The sequence below is a fragment of the Carcharhinus amblyrhynchos genome, chromosome 10 (assembly GCF_965287045.1).
Source record: "Carcharhinus amblyrhynchos chromosome 10, sCarAmb.v2.hapA, whole genome shotgun sequence".
Taxonomy (NCBI): domain Eukaryota; kingdom Metazoa; phylum Chordata; class Chondrichthyes; order Carcharhiniformes; family Carcharhinidae; genus Carcharhinus; species Carcharhinus amblyrhynchos.
The window spans coordinates 85,821,662-85,838,071 of record NC_137333.1 but is presented as its reverse complement, the minus strand read 5'-3'; the positions used below and the strand labels follow the sequence as shown (position 1 = coordinate 85,838,071).

General features: G+C 43.9%; 1 protein-coding gene across 1 annotated transcript in view; it reads right to left on the bottom strand.

Annotated features, from left to right (window-relative positions):
- gpr143 (G protein-coupled receptor 143) overlaps positions 1–16,410 on the bottom strand; it is a 61,432-nt gene that overhangs the window by 19,649 nt on the left and 25,373 nt on the right. Inside the window, exons 6-8 of the mRNA XM_080197954.1 lie at positions 15,770–15,878; positions 11,158–11,275; positions 1,231–1,483 (exon numbers count right to left, since the gene is read on the bottom strand). Of these exons, the coding sequence (XP_080054080.1) occupies positions 1,231–1,483; positions 11,158–11,275; positions 15,770–15,878 (480 nt within the window). The remainder of the gene's footprint in view (positions 1–1,230; positions 1,484–11,157; positions 11,276–15,769; positions 15,879–16,410) is intronic.

Below are 16,410 nucleotides of genomic sequence, written 5' to 3'. Positions count from 1 at the left end.
CATTGCAGCACCCTGTGCATAAATGGTAATAAACCCCGTGTTGTTAGCTAAGCAATTGATCTTGATCAATTGGGCCAGAGGGCTGATGAAATCCACATGGAGTTTAAATTAGATAAATGTGAGGTGATGCATTTTGGTAGACTGAACCAGGGCAGGATTTATTCAGTTAATGGCAGGGTGCTGGAGAGAGTTACAGAGCAAAGAGATCCAGGGGTACAGGTTCACAGCTCCTTGAGTCACAGGTGGACAGAGTGGTGAAGAAGGCATTCGGCATGCTTGGTTTCCTTGGTCAGAACATTTAAATACAGGAGTTGGGACATCGTGTTGAAGTTGTACAAGACAATGGTCAGGCCACACTTGGAATACCATGTACAGCTCTGGTCACCCTCTTATAGGAAGAATATTATTTAACTAGAAAGAGTGTAGAAAAGACTTACTAGGATACTACTGGGATTTGATGGTTTGAGTTATAAGGAGAGGCTGGATAGACTGGGACTTTTTTCTCTGGAGCTTAGAAGGCTGAGGGGTGATCTTATAGAGGTCTATAAAATAATGAAGGGAACAGATCAGCTAGATGGTCAATATCTTTTCCCAAAGGTAAGAGAGTCTTAAACTAGAGGGCATAGGTTTAAGGTGAGAGGGAAGAGATACAAAAGGGTTCAGAGGGGCAACTTTTTCCACACAGAGGGTGGTGAGTGTCTGGGAAAAGCTGCCAGAGATAGTAGTAGAGGTGGGAACAATTTTGTCTTTTAAAAAGCATTTGGACAGTTCCATGGGTAAGATGGGCATAGAGGGATATGGGCCAAATGTGGGCAATTGGGATTAGCTTAGTGGTTTAAAAAAAATGGGTGGCATGGACAAGTTAGGCCGAAGGGCCTGTCCCCATGCTGTAAACCTCTATGACTAAGTGGTGTCCACCAATCATTGCATTTACTACAATGAGTCAGAAGGCTGTGCAATACATCTCAACATCAACCCCAATTGTGAGGAGGAAGACTCTACAAAGACTTTCACTCAATCAGACAATCTGTTGGTTGATCAGAAACCAATATTGATAGTCAGAGACAAAACCATAGCATGGACTCTCCTTGAGTAGGCCAATATCTTCAAGGAGATTAAAAGAATGGATAATGGTGAAAGTAATGGAATTGCTCTGGCTTCAGGAAGCCAGTTATAAACCTTGATAGATGGGGGAGATGTTTACCAAGAAACCATTTGCTTTCCCATTACCTTCTGAGAGGGCAGAAAGCTCATCGTTATTTTCGTGACCATTTTCAGTGATCATCTTTTCGTGCTCTTGTAGATATCCGTGATAATTGAGCGAGGCTGCCACTGGGTTGTCATAAGCATTTTCCGCTGTGGCAGAGGTCGTTGGCAATTCCCAAGGCATGTCGTGTTTCTGAAACCAGAAGTCAAAGTCCCATCCAGTCCAGCCATAAAATGCCAATGTGCTGAGAAAGCCTTGCATTGGATTCAGGATGCTCTGCAAATGAACACAGGATTGGGTTTAGAAATCTACACAGAACACAACAATACCAGCACTGTGTGAAGCATTCAAGGACTATTTAGAGCTTTACAGCCCCCATTTTAAACAGAGATGTCAATTTAAAGGGTTAATTTTCCCAATGCCAGCGACAAAGAGGCTGGCAACATTATATCCACCGGTAACCTTTAACCTTTTTTGTCCTTGGAGGTTCTAATTGGCCACCATAGGTTTGGCTGATATCACACCAGACTTCTGAAGTTACAATAGCCAATCAAGAGAAACCCCATTGAATGACACTCTCAGTCAGAATTAAAAATAAATGTGTTTATCTACTTAGATAAAAGCAAATTACTGTGCAAAGTACTGACGAAGAGTCATCCAGACTCGAATGGTCAACTCTTCTCTCTCCACAGATGCTGTCAGAGAATTTCAAGCATTTTCTGTTTTGGTATTTATTTACTTATTCATTTAAAATTACAGACAGTGCTGAAAACCATAAGTTGGATTGTTGCAAGTCGAAACTGGCTTTCCCACAGGTAGTAGGCAGAAGTTTAGAAATTTAAGGAAGAAACAAAATCATACTTTTCTGGAATTTGAGAGAAAAAAATGTGATGTTATTTGTTATAAATGGAGGATTGGTTCCTGAACCTTATTTTCACAGTTTATGGTGGAAGGTCTGTGAGATCTTGATTCAGTGTAATTGCCTCATTGTGTATTTCCCATCATTATAATTGTCTCCACTTTCAGAGACACTTCCTTACTTCATAGGATCACAGGAGGCCATTCGACCTACTGAGTCTGCACCGACGCTCCAACAGAGCATCCCACCCAGGCACTTTCCCCTGGTAATCCACCTAACCAACACATCTTTGGACATTAAGAGGCAATTTAGCATGGCCAATCCAGCTAACCTATACATCTTTGGACTGTGGGAGGAAACCAGAGCACCCGGAGGAAACCCACACAGATATGGAGAGAACGTATAAACTCCACTCAGTCATTCAAGGCTGGAATCGAACCCTGGGTCCTGGTGCTGCAAGGCAGCAGTGTTAACCACTGTGCCACCCTTTGATTTTAGGAAGAAATTGTCCTTTCTGCGACTGGGAAAGGTGGAACACAACAGTTGATAAAACAGTTTGCTAGTATGGTGTCATAAAGTCAAAACCTGCGCTGAAAAGCTGAGACAGGGTGTCAATTTAAAAATGATGCAAGTGTGGTCAGTTGTGACTCAAAGGTGGTAAAGTCAGGGGTTGCCTATAAAGTGAATGAGGAACAATCCCAGTCACCTCATTCATTCCGCCAAGCCTACATACCCAATCTGCTCCAGCTCGGATGAACAACTGCACCACAAGCACCTTTCCATTTGCTCAGTTACAGACAGTGAACCAATCTTATCGGCAATACACTCATCTCCTGCATGCGGTAAAACCCGAGACCCATTAGCTTTAGTCACATTCATTTCAAAACGAGAATGAAACCAATTCACAAGTAAGGAGTCTTCTGCCAAAGTAATTTCTTCCACGAAATGGATTCCTCCCAATTTCCTCATTTTTCTGGCTCTTCAGTAATCTGCCTGAAGAGTGCTGAATGTCTTCATGTTTTCAAATATGTTAACACAATGTTATGATCTCAGTCAAGTCCAGTTAGCCTTAGTCTTAGTTCAAAAACTAAGAAACTCTAAATTCCAGTTATTTTACCGAAAAAACAAATCCATAATATTCCATAGTTTAAAAGAAAAGAGAGTTTTTTTTAACTATACAAGAGTCAAACAATGCATTTATCAATGCAAACAATAAATATTATCATGGGTAACCACCTATACTCTAACACAAGTTAAATATGATTAGCAAGCACATTTTTCAATTAATTAGTGGTCAGCACTGCTACCTCACAGCGCCAGGGACCCAGGTTCAATTCCTGGCTTGGGTCACTGTCTGTGTGGAGTTTGCACATTCTCCATGTGTCTGCGTGGGTTTCCTCCGGGTGCTCCGGTTTCCTCCCATGGTCCAAAGATGTGCAGATTAGGTGGATTGGCCATGCTAAATTGCCCTACAGTATTAGGGGGACTAGCTAGGGTAAATGCATGGGGTTATGGGGAATAGGGCCTGGGTGGGATTGTGGTCAGTGTAGGTTTGATGGGCCGAATGGCCTCATTCTGCACTGTAGGGCTATATTTAATAACAGAAAATACGAAAACAGATCTTTCAGGTCTTGGCAGTCCACTAAGAATATCGGTCAGCAACCTTAGTCACATAGACTTTCAAAACATAGTCTTCCTCGTGAAGAATTTCACCACCTCCTCTTTGGGGAATTGCAGCCAACAGCAGTACACAACAAATCGGATTTCCCCAGACACAGACTTCATCAAAAACCACACACATCACCAGAGCAGCCTGAACTCTGCTCATGATGGTCTGGATAGCACAGGTCCACTAATGTTCTCTTCAAGCAAACAAAACAGCTACAAAAACTACATATTTGCCTATGCTGAATCTAGTCTCCGACTTCTTCTGTCTGCCTGTACTGTACCACTGGACTCACCAGAGTTTGGATGGTGCTGTGTCCTGTTTCAACCAGTTTCAGCTCCCCCCCCCGCCCCCCCCCGGAAGTTTTAGTTCCCAATCTCAATTTCAGTTTCAGTTTCCTTACAAACTAGGAGGATCGGTTTTCTTTCTCAGTTTCCGTTTTCAATGAAGGCCTCAGAAATACTCTGAAGCTTTGAAACTATGGATTCCATCACAACAATCAGAAGTAAATGACAATGACGACCGAATTTTTCTCTTCTGAGTAATGCAGCCTATTTTTGATGGAGCCTTACCTCTTTTCCTTCCACTTTCTTAAAATAGGGGTATTCCCTCAATCTGGTCCTGATCCTACAATAGTAATTTTGGCCCCTTTGCCGTTACATGACTTACGGCTAATAATGAACCCCCTACTGGAAATGGAAAGTGATGGAAAGCACACACTGTTCCCATGGTGGTTGCAACGGGGAAGAGGCTATTGCCCACCTGCAGCATAACATGGATAAAAGTGTGGTTACCCACTTTGATAGCAATAATAGGAAGGCAGATTATTACTTGAATGGGAATAAATTGAGAGAGGAGGACACCCAGCAAAACCTTGGTGTCCTTGTGCATCACTCGCTGAAAGTAAGCGCACAGGTATAGCTGGTAGGTAAATGGTATGTTGACCTTCATAGCGAGAGGATTTGAGGATAGGGATGTTTTGCTGCAATTGTATAGGGAGTTGGTGAGGCCACACCTGGAGTATAGTGTGCAGTTTTGATATCCTTATCTGAGGAAGGATGTCATTGCTATAGAGGGAGTACAGCAGAGGTTTACCAGGCTAATTCCTGGGATGGCAGGTCTATCATATGAGGAGACAAAGTCGGTTAGGATTATAATCATTGGTGCTTAGAAGAATTAGAGGTGATCTCATAGAAACTTTAAAAATTTTAACAGGATTAGACAGGATAGATTCAGAAGGAATTTTCCCCATGGTGGGGGAGTCCAGAATTAGGGGTCACAATTTGAGGATAAGGGGTAAACCTTTTAGGGCTGAGGTGAGGAGGAGGTTTTTTTACCCAGAGCTGGGGGAATGTGTGGAATTCACTACAGCAAGAAGTCTGACAACATCAGGTTTAAGTCCAACTAATTTATTTGATCCAACGCTGGCATCTCCACATCATGGAATTCACTACCACAGAAAGTGGTTGAAGCCAAAATGTTGTCTGATTTCAAGAAGAAATTAAATATAGCTCTTGGGACGAAAGAGATCAAGGGATTGGGGGAAGAAGGGGTGGGTCAGGATATTAAATTTAATGATCATCCATGATCGTAATGAATAGCAGAGCAGGCTCGAAGGGCCGAATGGTCTACTCCTGCTTCTATTTTCTATTTTTCGAACTCCTTCTGGAACGTGACTTTGCAAAGAAGATCTGGAAAGTGATGCCATGGTTTTCACTGAGCGGCTGAGCAGAATTCAGGGCTCTACGAGCTCTTCCTAGAGACACACACCAAGACAAACATCAACTACTACTGGAGGATCATCAACCCAGTGAAAGACACGCTTTGGTCTGCCCAAAACATGTTGAAAGAGCAGTCCACAGCCAAGTGTTGTAGACTGGCACATTCAAGACTATGTGCTGAGGGACATACTAAAGCTTGGGGCAGACACCATAAAGGTTCAACAGGGCAAGGCCACTGTCATCACCCTCACGCCACAGTATGCTGAAGGCCTAGAAAAATGTAGTGGTCTTCAGTCCCTGGATGCCTTTGCTTGGCTGTCTGATCCAGTGGTGAATGCGGTAGACATTCAGAAAAAGTCCAAGGAACAACTTGACAAGACGAGCAATGAAGTTAATCAAGTGAAAGAGACAAACATTGCAGATTCTTTAGTTGATTTGTTCTACAGTGACTTGAAGTGTTCAGCTTAAACCACTGCACTCCAATTTCCATACATTCCAGCAAATTGCATTGGTTTTACATAAGATTTCACCCATCACTTCCCTGGTGGGAATGAAGATGATATGAGCTAGGAAATAGTAACAGTGCACACTGATTAGAATCATAGAATCCCTACAGTACAGAAGGAGGGCATTCGGCCCATCAAGTCTGTACTGATCACAATACCACCCTGGCCCTATTCCCGTTAACCCCACACATTTACCCTACTAATCTCCCTCACAGTAAGGCTGGAATTTTACCGATACACCCACCCAGATTCCGGCATTCTCTACTGAACTCGGGTGGGATCGTACAAATATCGGGCGGACCTGCCGATAAAATTCCACTCTAAGAGTCAATTTAGCATGGCCAATCAACCTAACAGACACATCTTTGGACTGTGGGAGGAAACTGGAACATCCGGAGGAAACCTACGCTGACATGGGGAAAATGTGCAAACTCCAGACAGACAGGGACCTGAGGCTGGAATTGAACCTGGGTCCCTGGCGCTGTGAGGCAGCAGTACTAACCAGCGAGTCAGCAGCAGGGCGGCACTGTGGCACAGTAGTTAGCACCCGAGTTCAATTCCGACCTCGGATGACTGTGCGGAGTCTGCATGTTCTCCCCGTATCTACATGGGTTTCCTCCAGATGCTCTAATTTAATCACACAGTTCAAAAGACGTGCTGGTTAAGTGCATTGGCCATGCTAAATTCTCCCTCAGTGCACCCGAACAGATGTCAGAAAATGGCGACTAGGGGATTTTCACTGTAACTTCATTGCAGTGTTAATGTAAGCTTACTTGTGACACTAATAAATAAACTTAAACTTTATGAATGCTTGCGAAGCAGACACAAGTCACCTTTCATTGGCAATAAGAACAAATTAACCCAAGTTTCTTTACTTTTGTCTTTCAAAATTAAGGAGAACATATTCTCTATCCATCTTTAGCAGCATATGAGGGAGAATTATGCAGCAAATCTCTTTCTGTAGATGCAAGCCAGTAATTCCTGCAGAGGGCTCTCCCAGTGATCAGATCTTTAGCAGAAGATGAGCAGATATCCTGCAGGAACAGCATCCTTGACCCTGTTCCTCTGGAAATTCCTCCAATTTTTCACCAACATTATGAGAACAGGTTTGCAAGCTCCTGTAGAAATTCTGTCAAAGACAGCTCAAGTCTACCCTCTGGTGTCTACAGTATGTAATTACTCCATTTACAAATCTAGTACATTAATGCAGGAGATAACAATTTTCGGTGAAAAGTTGTTGTTTGTCCTATTCCACAGATCCAAGATTCTCCATATAAATTATACCCGAGTACTGCTCTCCTTTCAATTTTTCTTCCATGTATTTTCTTGTAAAAACTTAAAAGTCCAACATTTCTGAAATGAGGATTGTTGAAAATAAAGACATGCTGTTGAAGCTTTTCATCTTGCTGATATCATCAGGACAAACCCAAGGATGCCAAATTTCAAAGGGAACAACAATTTATACTGCAGGATTACTCTCTTGCAATGCTGTTCTCTTTAAAATTTGGCACTCTTGGACCTGTCCTGAAGAGAACAAGATGAAAAGCTTCAACAGTAGGTCTCTTTTTACATCAATGTTCAAGGCCTGTACGATCAAACTGCTTTTTTTTAACTCATTCGTGGGGCATGGGCGTCGCTGGCTGGCCAGCATTTATTGTCCATTCCTAGCTGCCCAAGGGCAGTTGACAGTGAGCCACATTCCTATGGCTGTGGAGTCACACACATGTTGGCCAAACCAGTTAAGAACAGCAGATTTCCTTCCCTGAAGGTCATTCGTGAACCAAATGTTTTTTTTCCCAATAATGAGCAATGTTTTTGTGGTCATCAATAGATCCTTAATTCCAGATATTGTTTATTGAATTCAAATTCCACCATGTGCCGTGGCGGGATTTGAACCCAGGTCCCCAGAACATTAGCTGAGTTTCTGGATTATTTAGCGATAATACCACTAGGATATTGCACCACGACTTTTTGAATGGTTTTATTCCAAGAAGCAGTTAGCATATTGCAGGATAATTAAAGATGCGAAGAATGATTAGCAAGCAGATGATGCAGAGAACAGCTTGGATTTTTACATATTGCAGTTTTCATACTTCTATTTCTCTACTTTTGCCTTCATTGCAGTTAAACAATGCTGGCCACAAAATTCTCCTCTGGAGTGCCGCTGGTCTTGGCACAATGGGAGTCCAGAGGGGTTGAAAAATAGCAGCCACTCTGTTGCTGACTAATTCTAGCCCAGCTTGCACCCATTGCCACTTAGGACGGATGATACTACAAACATCTTCCATGTGGGCCATCAGTCACACACAGAGTGGGTGGTGTCGGTCAGTGTCTTAACATTGACTCAGTGACCAACCTGCCATTTGGACCAAACAGACCTTTCAATGCCCTCGCAAACAGTTCTAGCTGAATGCCCTGTATAGCAACCGGCCCCCCCAACCAGCACTTTTGAAAGATTTTCAGATGAGCTGCATCTGTCGTTCGTTGGCTGCTGCAGAGTTAGTGAACGCATTGTGTGTTGTTGGAGGAGCTCACCAAGCTTCTTTGCCACAGAATAGGGTGCTGTTGGACCTTGGCAAGGAGCAGAGTAGATTTTTGAAATCTTTGGGCAGGAAACTTGTTGTCAGGCATTGTTCTTCCAGTTGTTGGTTCCTCATACAACATAGCAGGAAGACATAGCACAGGTGGTAAAGGGTGGGGGGTGGGAGGAGGCTCTCAGTAGAAAACTATTCACTTGAGCAGGAGTTCAGACTGCAATTCTCCTACCTCCAATTCAGGCAGGAGCAGTATCTGAGTTAACATGACTCACAAGGAGGGGGTGACTAAATTCCATCCAGACATACAGCCAGACTAAGGAGAGAACAACATTTCTATTTACTGTCAAGTCAGTGTCACCCTCAATTTCTACACCTGTGGATTCTTTCAGGCAGGAACGAGTAACATCACCAGTGTCCAAAGATCATACAAAAGGGTCCAGAGGGGACAAATTTTTTTCACACAGAAGGTGGTGAGTATCTGGAACAAGCTGCCAGAGGTAGTAGTAGAGGCAGGTGCAATTTTGTCTTTTAAAAAGCATTCAGACAGTTACATGGGTAAGATGGGCATAGAAGGATATGGGCCAAACATGGGTGATTGGGACTAGCTTAGTGATTTAAAAAAAAGGGGCAGCATGGACTAGTTGGGCCAAAGGGCCTGTTTCCATGCTGTAAACTTCTATGATTCTATGACTTTATGTTTCTCAGTTCCTCATACTTCACTGCACCAGGAAAGTTACAGCTCTGTACACAAGGAGCGCACTTCAAAACTTCTCCCCAAGCTGAGAGGGAGCAGTGGGAAAAGTAGACAAAGTGATTTAGGAGAAGTGTGGGCTTCCCTGTGTATGTGGGTCTAAGGCTGCCACATCACAATGAGGAGCCATATCGCAATCGCAAAGGATTCCACTCCATCAACTTCTCAATGTCCACCTCATCCGGTTCATTTGTTTAAAAAAACAGCAGTAATTCAAGCCAGCGTGATGTCACGGCTGATGGGTGGGAAGCTGTATCAGAGTTGGAGATTAGAGTGTCAATAGCAGGCATCACCACCTAAGATAAAAGCAAAAAATGCGGACGCTGGAATCTGAAACAAAAACAGAAAATCTGAGCGGGTATGGCAGCATCTGTGGGGAGAGAATAGAGCCAACGTTTCAAGCCTACATGACCCAGATGGACACCCTTAGCACCTTCTCAGCCTTCTGTATCCTCATCTACATTCCCCCCTCCCTCTCCCCCACCTCAATGGTATGAAGCTCTGCTGATTCTCTTTCCTCTTAGCTCTGATGAAGAGTCATCTACATGCGAAATGTTGGCTCTATTCTCATTGACATTCTAATGCCTACTAATCATATTCACATTCTTCCTGGGTGAGTGCTCTGGATAGGTTGCAAACCCAAGTCTCACTGGTGCAAATCCCATTTGTGGCCTCTCACGAAATTTAGCAGCCGGTATGGGATTGTACCCACGGCTAATGCATCCGTGAAGTTGCAGCCATAATATACAACACATTGGGTGGGATTTTCCGTCCCTTCCTGCCAGCAGGATCTTCCACTCCTACCGAAGGTGAAACCCACTGCCGCGAGGGGTTTCCCATTGACGGGACAGGTGAGCCACGCAAAACACTGCAGATGTTGGCAGGAAGTTCCCGCAACAGCCATTATATTGCAAGATCTTTGGTAGGAACATTCTAATTAGACAGGGCGCACTTGGCAAAAGTGCCTTCAAATCACTCATCAGACCAATGGTTTGCATCACCACATATCCACGTTCACCTGATGAAGGAGCAGCGACCGAAAGCTCATGATTCCAAATAAACTTGTTGGACTTTAAACTGGTGTTGTGAGATTTCTTACTGTGCCCACTCATATAGTTTGAGCCTGTCACATCATCATCAACTACAAGGACTCCACGCACCCCAGACATTCTCTCTTCCACCATCGGGAAGGAAATACAAAAGTTTGAGGTCACGTACCAACCGACTCAAGAACAGTTTCTTTCCTGCTGCCATCAGACTTTTAGATGGACTGAGCTCATATTAAGTTGACCTTTCTCTACACCCTAGCTATGACTGTAACATTACATTCTGCATCCTTTCCTTTCCTCCTCTATGTATATACAGCACACAAGAAACAATACTTTTCACTATATATTAATACATGTGACAACAATAAATCACATCAAAGAACAACTGGTCCTTTGCAAATTGTATTAGATTCACTATGCTCAATAATCAGCTTTTCTTAAATGAGTAGAAATCATGAATTCATGGCAAGATAATTCATCTGTACTCAACACAGGCTTGCATTTGCTCTCTTGCCTCTTTGTATGTTAATGTAGATAAAGTACCAAGTGGGGAGAAACCCCTTTAGGATATTTCAGGGGGCTACAAGTTACAAGTTTCGTACCTTCTAGAAAACCATATAAAAACAAACAGTTCACCCTCTCCTTTCCTTAAAAGGAAATGCACAATGTTTTCATGCACAGCAATGTAACTAGCAGAGCAGATTCTGAAAGCATACATAGAGTTCTGTTAGTGGCAAAATCAACAGCAAAGTGAGTTCCAATGTTAAGTCTGATTTTTTAAATACTAATTGAGTGCGCTTGTTCCACTAAGTCATGTTACAGTTAGACAATACCAGAGCGATCTGCATAATCCTACTTTACCATTGTAAACCAAGTGATCAGAGCCGCATTTTTGACATTCTTCAGCAGCTCCCTGCTCATGTCTGGCTGCAGTTCAAGGTAGAATAAAAGACTTTCATTGATGATATTCGGGAGCCAGCTGTGAAAAAGGGAAAGGCAAGCCTATGATTTCAGAAATATGGCAAAGGAAGAAAGCAAAATGAAAATAACCTGTACTCGTGTACTGCCTGGTCTTGGCACAGTGGTGGGTTCCCGGACACGCGTACTTTGTTTGAATAGAGGGGAGTACGGTAGAATGAGAGAAGAATTGGCGAATGTGGACTGGGGGAGCGCGTTGGAGGAAGGGTCTACTGAGGAGCAGTGGAGGATCTTTAAGGAGATCTTTCTTGGTGCTCAGCGGAAATTTATTCCGATGGTCAAAAAGGATAGTAGGAGGAGAGGTAATAAGCCATGGATAACGAAGGAGGTGAAGGAAAGTGTTAAATTAAAAGCGGAGGAATTTAGAGTAGCTAGGAGTAGTGGGCGAGAAGAGGATTGGGAGAGGTTTAAATGTCAACAAAGATTGACAAAGAAGTTGATAAAGAAGGGTAGGAGAAACTATGAAGCTGGGCTAGCGCTTAATATAAAAAAGGATAGCAAGAGTTTTTATAAATATATAAAAAGAAAAAGACTGGCTAGGGTGAACGTTGGTCCTTTAGAGGATGAGAAAGGGGACCTAGTGGTAGGGGATGGGGATATGGCTAAGGTATTGAATAACTTTTTTGTTTCTGTCTTCACGGAGGAGGACGTGAATAATTTGCTGGGTGTTAGCGATGGAAAGGTGGTAGGACTGGAGGGTCTTAATGGCATTACTGTTACTAGAGAGGTGGTGCTCGACAGACTGGAGGGGGCTGATTGTGGACAAGTCCCCAGGACCGGATGGAATGCATCCGAGGGTTCTGAAAGAAATGGCGGAAGTGATAGTGGATGCCTTGGTGGTTATTTTCCAGACGTCGCTGGATTCCGGGGAAGTGCCGGATGATTGGAAAACGGCTGATGTTACGCCGTTGTTTAAGAAGGGTGCCAGGCAAAAGGCGGGGAATTATAGGCTGGTTAGTTTAACGTCTGTGGTAGGTAAAATGTTAGAATCTGTCATTAAGGAGGAAATTGCGAGGCATCTTGAAGGGAATTGCTTGATAGAGCAGACGCAGCATGGTTTCATTAAAGGGAAGTCGTGTCTGACAAATTTACTGGAGTTCTATGAGGATGTGTCTAGGGCGGTGGATAGAGGAGAGCCGGTGGATGTGGTCTATCTAGATTTTCAGAAGGCGTTTGACAAAGTACCTCACAAGAGGTTATTGCAGAAGGTCGAGGGACATGGAGTTGGGGGTAGGGTGTTAGCGTGGATAGAGGATTGGTTGTCAAATAGGAGGCAGAGAGTGGGAGTCAACGGGTGCTATTCGGATTGGCGGATGGTGACTAGTGGAGTGCCCCAGGGGTCGGTGCTGGGGCCTCAGCTTTTTACCATTTATATAGATGATCTGGAGGAGGGAACCGAGTGTAGGGTGTCGAAATTTGCTGATGACACCAAGATTGGGGGAACGGCAAATTGTGCGGAGGGTGTGGAGAGTCTGCAGAAGGATCTAGATAGGCTGGGCGAATGGGCCAGGAAATGGCAAATGGAATTTAATGTTGGCAGGTGTGAGGTGGTCCACTTTGGTAGGAATAATGGTAGGAAGGACTATTACTTACGGGGCGAAAAACTGCAGCAGGCGACGGTGCAGAGGGACCTCGGGGTCCTTGTGCATGAGTCGCAAAAACCCAGCTTGCAGGTGCAGCAGGTGGTCAGGAAGGCGAATGGGATGCTGGCCTTCATAGCGAGGGGGATTGAATATAAAAGTAGGGAGGTCTTGCTGCAGCTGTATAGGGCATTGGTGAGGCCGCAGCTGGAGTACTGTGTGCAGTTTTGGGCGCCGCACCTGCGCAAAGATATTTTGGCCTTGGAGGGAGTGCAGAGGAGGTTTACTAGGCTGATGCCGGAGTTGAGGGGGTTGAGCTATGAGGAGAGGCTGAATAAACTAGGCTTGTACTCGTTAGAGTTTAGAAGAATGAGGAGAGATCTCATTGAGACGTATAAGATGATGAATGGGATGGATAGGATAGATGTGGAGAGACTCTTCCCGCTCAGAAAGGACAGTAGGACTAGGGGGCACAGCCTCAAGATAAAGGGGGGGCGGTTTAGAACGGAGTTGAGGAGGAACTTCTTCACTCAAAGGGTGGTGAATCTCTGGAATTCTCTGCCCGTTGAAGTGGTGGAGGCTGCCTCGCTAAATATTTTTAAGACGCGGGTTGATGGGTTTTTGATAAGAGAGGGGATTAAGGGTTATGGGGAGAGGGCGGGAAAGTGGAACTGAGCCACGACAGATCAGCCATGATCTTATTGAATGGCGGGGCAGGCTTGAAGGGCTAGATGGCCTACTCCTGCTCCTATTTCTTATGTTCTTATGTTATGTTAGCACTGCTGCCTCACAGTGCCAGGGACCTGGGTTCAGTTCTGGCCTTGGGTGACTGTCTGTGTGGAGTTTGTATGTTCTCCCCCTATCTGTGTGGGTTTCCTTTGGGTGCTCCAGTTTCCTCCCCATAGATAGAGCTCGGAAATATGTACCTTATATTAAAATATTAGCTGCTTGATATCCCCATTTCATAAGAACATAAGAACATAAGAAATAGGAGCAGGAGTAGGCCATCTAGCCCTTCGAGCCTGCCCCGCCATTCAATAAGATCATGGCTGATCTGTTGTGGCTCAGTTCCACTTTCCCGCCCTCTCCCCATAACCCTTAATCCCCTCTCTTATCAAGAACCCATCAACCCGCTTCTTAAAAATATTTAGCGAGGCAGCCTCCACCACTTCAACGGGCAGAGAATTCCAGAGATTCACCACCCTTTGAGTGAAGAAGTTCCTCCTCAACTCCATTCTAAACCGCCTCCCCTTTATCTTGAGGCTGTGCCCCCTAGTCCTACTGTCTTTTTTGAGCGGGAAGAGTCTCTCCACCTCTATCCTATCCATCCCATTCATCATCTTATACGTCTCAATGAGATTTCGGGGATTATGATTAAATTACCCCCACAGTCTAAAGATATGATGGTTTGGTTGACTGGCCATGCTAAATTGCCCCTTAGTGTCAAGAGGATTAACAAAGTAAGTACACAGGTTTACAGGAAATGGGGCCTGGGTGAGATTGTTGTTGCTGCAGGCTCAGAGGGCCGAATGGCCTCTTTCTGCCTAGTAGGAATTCTATGAAAACATAAAGTGGAGCGACTAAAACATTAATACATGGCCAGCATCTTGCTTTCAACAGGGTCCTACAAAAGGAAAGCCAAACCCACTATCTCAAAGAAGGTGACAAACTCATGACGTGAGTTTGGTATAGAAATCATGCTTTGTGTCCCCCGCACCCTCACCAAACATAGGTTGGCAATTAATTTATAAATCTTATTAGAGGCTTATTTAATTTTTAATAGGTTAAAGCTCTTTACAAAACTATATTAAAATTATAATTAAGTTTATATTCAAATTATATTACAGCTATTGAGTGCACTTTAAACTGGCTCCAGCCTTCCACACATGATTCCAGTTACACTCGATTCCATGGGTTTCAGAGTCCATGCAGTTCAACTCAAAATTTCAAAGCTGCGATTGATAAGTTTTGGGTAACAAGGCACACAGAATTAAGTCAGTGGCACATTGGCACAGTGCTTAGCACTGCTGCCTCACAGTGCCAGGGACCTGGGTTTGATTCTGGCCTTGGGTAACTGTCTGTGTGGAGTTTGCACATTCTCCCTGTGTCTGCGTGGGTTTTCTCCAGGTGCTCCAGTTTCTTCTTACAGTCCAAATATCATAGAATCCTTACAGTGGAGAAGGAGGCCATTCAGCCCATTGATCCTGTTGTAAGCAAGATGCTGGCCATGCATTAATGTTTTAGTCACTCCATTTTATGTTTTCATAGAATTCCTACTGTGCAGGAAGAGGCTATTCAGCCCATTGAGCCTGCACCAGGCCCTATTCCCATAACACCTGTTAATCCCCCTGACACTAAGGAACAATTTAGCATGGCCAATCTACTTAACCTGGACATCTTTGGACTGTGGGAGGAAACCAGAGCCCTCAAGGGAAACACATGAAGACACGGGGAGAATGTGCAAACTCCAGACAGTCACCCAAAGCTGAATTTGAGCCCGGGTACCTAGTGCCACGAGGCAGCAGTGCTTACCACTGTGCAGGTTAGGTGAATTAGCCATGCTAAATTACCCCTTAGTGTCCAAAGATACCTAGTTTAGGTGGGTTGTCCATGGTAAATGCACGGTGTTTATGGGGGTAGAGTGAAGGGGAGGGCTCGGGTAGGGTGATCTTTTGGAGTCAGTGCAAATTCGATGGGTCCAATGGCCTCTTCTGCACTGTAGGGATTCTATGGTTCTAAGTTGTAAATTAACTATGGGAGAGCAGACTGAATGGGCTATGTTCCAGTTCAGCCTTGGAATAAGGTTTAGTGCACATAACTATCATTACAGCAATTTTGGACTAGAAAAAAATAAAGCAGTTTAATTACAGCAAGAGATAGCCAGCAATTCCCATAAATACATTAATGTGCCTTACCAAATAATAAACACCAGCAGAATCTTGAAAAATCTTAATTTAATCTGAGTCCCCAAACGCCTTTCATTTTCTGTGTATATGCCTTGTCTTCCCTTCAACAATGAAGCAACTGAAAAATAAAAAAAAATTCCTTTGAACTGAATGTTGTCTTATGTTTACAAATGTAAATTCTGGCACAATGTTTCAAACAGTTTGAACGAATCACTCCTTCAATATTGTAATTGATAATTTATTATCAGTATTGAAGCTGAAAGAATAGCTGGCAGTGAGTTCCATAGATCCTGAAATTGCTCAGCACAATGTTGTCACAAAGTTTGTTTGGTGAACAAGAGGATCTCACTTGACGGGTGCATTGGAATTAAATTAAAAAGGATGACCAAGTTCTTCAAGGCTTTCCGCCGTTCATCCACCCCCAAGTCCTTAAGCAGCTTCCCCCACCCCCACCACCCCAAAGCATCAAGAAGTCACAGTCCAAAGATGTGTAGGTTAGGTGGATTGGCCATGCTAAATTGTCCCTTAGTGTCAGGTGATTAGCTGGGTAAATACATGGTGTTACAGGGATAAAGCCTGGGTGGGATTGTTGCCAGTATAGATTCAATGGGCTGAATGGCCTCCTTCTGCACTGTAGGGATTCTACGATT